The 6,000-nt window shown below is 45.1% G+C and overlaps 1 protein-coding gene across 16 annotated transcripts in view; it reads left to right on the top strand.

Moving 5' to 3' along the window:
- Window positions 1–6,000, top strand: part of KIAA1217 (KIAA1217 ortholog) — a 332,780-nt gene extending 326,780 nt beyond the window's left edge. For 11 of the 16 annotated variants that reach the window (XM_057383857.1, XM_057383895.1, XM_057383827.1 and 8 more), the window contains 3 exons: window positions 1,275–2,957; window positions 3,415–3,531; window positions 4,270–5,995. In XM_057383857.1, the coding sequence (XP_057239840.1) occupies window positions 1,275–2,957; window positions 3,415–3,531; window positions 4,270–4,764 (2,295 nt within the window). In that variant the 3' untranslated portion in view covers window positions 4,765–5,995. Of the gene's footprint in view, window positions 1–1,056; window positions 1,135–1,274; window positions 2,958–3,414; window positions 3,532–4,269 lie in introns of all 16 variants that reach the window. The other 5 variants (XM_057383945.1, XM_057383834.1, XM_057383849.1 and 2 more) reach the window with 5 other exon arrangements.

Genomic DNA, 6,000 nt, shown 5'->3' on the forward strand with positions numbered 1-6,000 from the left:
GAAATCATATCTGGAGAAGCTCCATGCGCATGGGGCGTGCATGCATAGCCAGCCTGGGGATTTCTGCACCRTCACTCACCCATCTCAGTTGGGAGAGCGCTGCTCCTGACTGCTCTGCACGTCTCAGTGCTCACAGAAGTACAACGTGTCCTTCTGGTGTGTTAAGTCAGCTTCTAGTCTCGAGCAAGTAATGTCAGCATTACTGCTTTTGGTTCACTGCCTTCAGGTGCTCGAGGCCAAATTAATTTCCTTCTTGGTGAGCTGTCTTTTGACTGCAGATTTTTCTCGCACTCATTCATAGGCATGGTGTCTCCTCAGGTCAGTCCTTCACCCTGCTGATTGGTGTTTCTCCTAAGTTGTCACTAGCACTTAGAGTGCTCCAGAGAAAAGCCTGGTGTTATGAAACAGCATTTCCAGAGGTCCTCACTTGCAAATAAAGAAAAAACTCCCCCCCAAAGTTCTGTTGCTGGGAATGTACGTGCTTCTTTTGAGCTAGTGGATGACCTCTCTGTGTGGTGTTTGGCATTTCTGCTGTAAATGAATGTAGTTCAGTATTTCATTCTGCACTTCCACAGGCACCACTGAGTGCCACTACTAATTCTGAAGAAATACTTTTAAACTGCAGCAAAGATTTAGAAGTGCTCAGACTGYAATGATATTAATTGTGACGGAGCAGCACTGTTGTGAGCAACATTAGAAGCAGCAAAATGTAACTTGAAAATCAGCTTTTACTGGTGTAAAACTTCCTTCCAAGGCAAGCCAGACTCTCAGGTTTGGCTCTCTGGAGAGCCAGCAAGCCATAGTGCCCTGCTGTCAGCCCTTCCATGTCAGCCTCCCTTTGATGTGTCCCAGCAGAATGCAACCAGATACTGTGAGACTTTCAACTTCAATCTTATAAAAACCTGGGGTTTTTTTAACTGGGAGGTGAGCATTATGTTGGAAATAAGGTAATTAGTGTGCTTTTGCATAATCTGGAGGCCTTGTTAAAACAAGGTAAGGTCCTATCCTGGCCTAATGCATAGCACAGAGCTGTAACATCATGCACTGTTCTGCCAGAATTTGGAATTTTGCCCCGAAGAAAGACAGGAATCAGATGATACCTTGAGACATGTCTCTGCAGCAGTAAATGGAGTGGTGAGTTCACAAGGTCTGCGCTTCCCCTGAGATTAATGTTGGGAAAAAAAAAAAAAAAAAAAAAAAAAAAAAAAAAAAAAAAAAAAGTCCTGTAAAGGTAAAAGCCCTGAATAACTAAGTAATCCAACTTTCCCCCTTAGGTATATGGGGCTACAACAGGATCTCTCACAGATAGTGACCATCCTAAAGAGAAGAGGGAAGGGAAAACTGAAGAAGATTTGGGTTCTGATTCATCCAGTACAGCTGACAATAAAATTGGCTTTTCAATGAATGACAGTCCTACCTTTAGCAAGGGTTTGTTTGTAGACAGTACAGACTACTCTAATAAAAACCTTCAGAATAAGAGCACAAACCTGTCTGGTGTCAGTTTGCCGGAGGAGGACAAACGAAGAGGGRCTCCAGAGATCTTAGGATCACATTTTCCAGCTGTTGAGACTGGCAAACAAAAGCCACAGCACAGACTGTCGAGAGACGCTCAGCAGGGCGTGCCACAGGGGGAAGCCGTGCAGAGCGCGGGCAAGCACATCCCCGTCAGCAGCGTTGCCCCTGTCCTGAGGCACACCCAGGAGCCTGCAGGGCCTCAGCCTTCCTCACAGGAGCAAGAAAGTTCTGCAGCCAACTTCAATCAGAYTGTGCTGAGACCCAGAGTGTCCAGAACAAGCAGCGTGAGCAGCATGGAAGAGATGGATTCTCCAGGCGGCTCTCCCAGCGAAGAAAGCCCACCCACAGAAAATATCGCCTTCATGATCACCAAAACAGCTGTCCAGGTGCTCTCGAGCGGGGAAGTGCACGACATAGTCAGCCGGAAAGGAGGAGATGTGCAGACGGTCAACATCGACGCCAGGAAGGATGTGGCATCGGAGCAGGGCATCCCTGAGAGCACAGACAGCGAGGAGCCGGTGGTGTGCCTGGACAAAAAACCCGTCATCATCATTTTTGATGAACCCATGGATATTAGGTCAGCGTACAAACGGCTTTCTACCATTTTTGAGGAGTGCGATGAGGAGTTGGAAAAAATGATGACGGATGAAAAGATAGAAGAAGARGAGGAGGAGGAAGAAAATGAAGCACATGAAGTCTCTGAGAGGCAGAAGGAAGAGTCACCGATAGCTCATGATGGAAAAGCAAACACAGAGCATTCAGCGGCTCACGGTCCCCAGGAGCCATGCCTGTTTAACCTTCAGTCTGACTCTGCAGAAAGCAGACCTCCTGCAGAGGAGGAAAGCACAAAGACAAATTTTCACAAATACCGTCAGATCTATGGGCTAAACTCAGAAGCAAACTCAGACTCTGCCGATCAGTTGGGAAGCAGACAGGATTCTAAGAAAAAATTTAAGTTTAAATTCCCTAAAAAGCAGCTGGCCGCTCTGACGCAGGCGATACGGACAGGAACCAAGACRGGGAAGAAGACCTTGCAGGTTGTGGTCTATGAAGAAGAGGAGGAAGATGGGACCCTGAAGCAGCACAAGGAAGCAAAGAGATTTGAAATCACTAGGTCTCAGCTTGAGGAGAGCGATAAAAATCCTTCTGGGAAGCAAGAGGGACCCTCTGGAGCTGCAGTGTYCCTGTCTAGGACTGATGAAATTCGACAGAGTACATACAGAACACTAGACAGCCTTGAGCAGACTATAAAGCAGCTGGAAAACACCATCAGTGAAATGAGTCCAAAACCTATCCCTGAAAACACATACACCTCTGAGGGAAGCACTGCCCCCTTCTCTGCCCACATAGTACCAGAGACCCCATCCCGAGAGCGTGTAGTGCTGGATGAGAGCCTTGCTGGCGTAGAGCCCCCTGCATCACTCCCAGCCACTTCACGTAAGGTACCTTAGTCCGAGAAATCAAACCTCCAGCTGCTTTCTAAAATCTGCAATAATCACCATTAAACAARAGGGTCTTGTGATTTGTTTGCTTCCTTTCAGGTGGCTTGTTGGGGCTCCCCACGAGGTGTCTAACAGCTAATAGACCATTGGTTTTTGGGGTTTTTTTAATCCTTGCTGCTGATTGGTGATGGGCCAATGCAGGGGAGCTGGGTCGAATAATCCGCTGTGTGAAATGACAAGCGTCACTGACATGAAATCCAGGCTGATCAGTAGCTGAGCAGTTTTCTCCATTTGATTCTGGAAATTAACACYTGCGGTGTGAAGCTCCTGAACTTTCCCTGCATGTAGTACTGTGGCTTTTTTTTTTGGCGCATGGTGTGCGGTCCTCTCTTCAAGCACTCAGGTACTGACCATGCCTTCTTCTCTCCCCTCCCTGCCCCTCCACTCGTTTCCACAGGGCTCCAGCTCCCAGACAAGCCGAATGCCAGTCCCCATGGCTTCAAAAACTAGACAAGGAAGCATGGAGAAATCAGGCAAACAGCACAAGCTGCAGGATCCACGCCAATACAGACAGGTAGTTTTACCCTAAACCCGGTGTTTGGATGGACATTTCATGTTGTTTGTTTATTTAAAAACTCCAGTAAGTGACTGAGATTATACCAAATATCGGATGCCTGAGGTCTAACTGGACGTCCTGGATCCTGGGGGCATGACAGTACTGATCTTTTCACCATGCTTGTGCATGCATGTCTGCAATAAAACACTTGCTGCTTTTTTTTTGGTTGGTTTTTGGGTTTGTTTTTTTTTGTTGGTTGGTTTTGNTTTTTTTTTTTTTTTTTTTTTTTTTTTTTTTTTTTTTTTTTAACTGTGTTATCCAGCTGTAATTTTAAGACGTCAACTACCTGTTTACTTTCCATTTGGTAAAAGTGGTGGTTCCTTAGGAGAACTGGGAATGCTTCTGTTCAGAGAGTCTTTACAGGAGGCCCTGGACACACTAACCTGCGGTGTGTAGGTGGCGGTGGGTGCGCGTTAACCCCAGCGGGACGTCTGTCACGCGTTAACCATGGCTGGTGTAGTGCCTGCGCTGTAACACGTAGGTCRCGCCTTCTCACCGCGCTCTCTCGGCTCTGTCTCTATGCACCCTCCCTTGGGCACTTCGGGTTTTCTACCAGGTCCAGTCCATGGCTGCAGGACTTAGCTCAGGCCTCGAACTGTTAGTTCTGATCCTCTGTAGGGCTGTTTCCCCAGGTCCTGTTGGTTTATCGTGTTACTAGCTTTCTGACAAACTGTCTCCTGACATCTTTATTTGCAGGCTAATGGAAGTGCTAAGAAAGCTGGTGGGGACTATAAGGCTACTTCTCCTACCCTACCCGCTTCTAAGATCCCTGCCTTTTCCCCCACTTCTGGGAAAAGCAGCTCAGCACCTGCTTCTAGCGGTGACAGCTCTAACCCTCTTAATCCACCTACTAAAACCTCCATTCCTTCCTCCTCCCTTCTCGGTCCCCAGGCAGGTCGCATCCCTTACTCTACCTCCCTCATCCCCTCTGTCTCTAACGGCTCCTCCAAGTTTCAGAGCCCCACTCACCCAGGGAAGGGTCACCACCTCTCGTTCTCGCTGCAGACTCAGAATGGCCGACCACTCCCTCCTTCCTCCTCTACCTCCCCRCCCTCCTCTATCTCCCCTCCCTCTCTGAGCCAAGGTATGAAGAGCATCAGGACAATCCACACCCCTAGTTTCAACAGCTACAAGGCACAGAACGGGAATGCCGGCAAGTCCGCCCCATCCACGGTCAAGGAGCCATCCTAAAGGCTAAGCACAGCACACCTGCCAGGTCACCAAGGCTTTTTGTTCACTTTCAAAGAATCCGCAGCCAATATTTTAACCAGGGAATGTAAACATTTCGCTGTATTGCTGGAGGCTTAATACTAATCACGTGCTAAATACTGAATTACTACACTAGGTTAGAGTGAAGCTTTTTGGAAAACTGTTGCTGTTGTAACGATAAAAGAGCATTTTCTTTCTATAGGCAGCACCTCTTACAAAAAGTGTGAAGGTGTGTGAGTGAACTTGACTGCGTGTGCACAGCGGTGTACTGAGCACGGAGAATTGTATGGTTAAAAATTTACTAAGTTGTTTTGTATAAAGCTATTTTTCATTATGGGTCTAGAAGTGAACAGAGATATACTAAAGTGTGATTATATTCAACTGTAAAACTGAAACTAAAGTATTTTTCTTTTATTTTGGTGTTATTTAGCTTTGTTACAGATTTCTATTTTTGTCAACAAATGTCATGGTTCCTTTCGAGATCTTTTTGCCAAAACATTTTGATACTATTGTAATGTACATTTGAAAGTAGTATGCTGGACAGTAAACCTCTGCACAAGAAACAGAACAAGACTGCTCTTATGTGTATGAGGCAACTCAACTTATTGCACTGCCATTCAGATTATATTTAAAAATTTGCCAGCCAAGGAGAAAAATAAATTGTTTTACACATATAGATAGTTGCTGATTACTTTTTTCTTAGCTAAATCCACCCTTTTTCCTTCAGTTTTATTTTACTGAGACCTGGTAGCCCATTAACGTATTGCATTGTGGATTTTRAAATGTACACTTCAGTACTGTTCTGTATACTGGCAAACTTTTGTAYATATCTATAAATACCTATAAATAAATAAATACTGTATGTGGCTGGGCACATAGAGTAGTTTTACCACACCAAAGTAAATTTTTATGCATGCTTAAAAATATATATGGGGAAGGGTTGAAAAAGATGGATATCAGTTAAATAGGAGAAGAGTGAGAAACTTGCATASCTAATGGTTTTGTAAATAAATTTATTTGTATAACACCATAATGTAATATAMAGAACTATGATAAGCAAAGATCTTTACAAAAATAAAGGGCTGCATGCTTATATATTTGTATTTTGTCACTAGTAACTTTCMAAATGGTCTCAATTAGCTGTTCAGCTGTTGGCCTGAGGGTGTTAAACCATTAGGAGAAAACCTGACTTTATTTTCYCCAGACTAAGGCCATATA

Source organism: Malurus melanocephalus, unplaced genomic scaffold (genome assembly GCF_030028575.1).
Source record: "Malurus melanocephalus ecotype Western Australia unplaced genomic scaffold, MMel_1.1 scaffold_14, whole genome shotgun sequence".
NCBI classification, from domain to species: Eukaryota; Metazoa; Chordata; class Aves; order Passeriformes; family Maluridae; genus Malurus; species Malurus melanocephalus.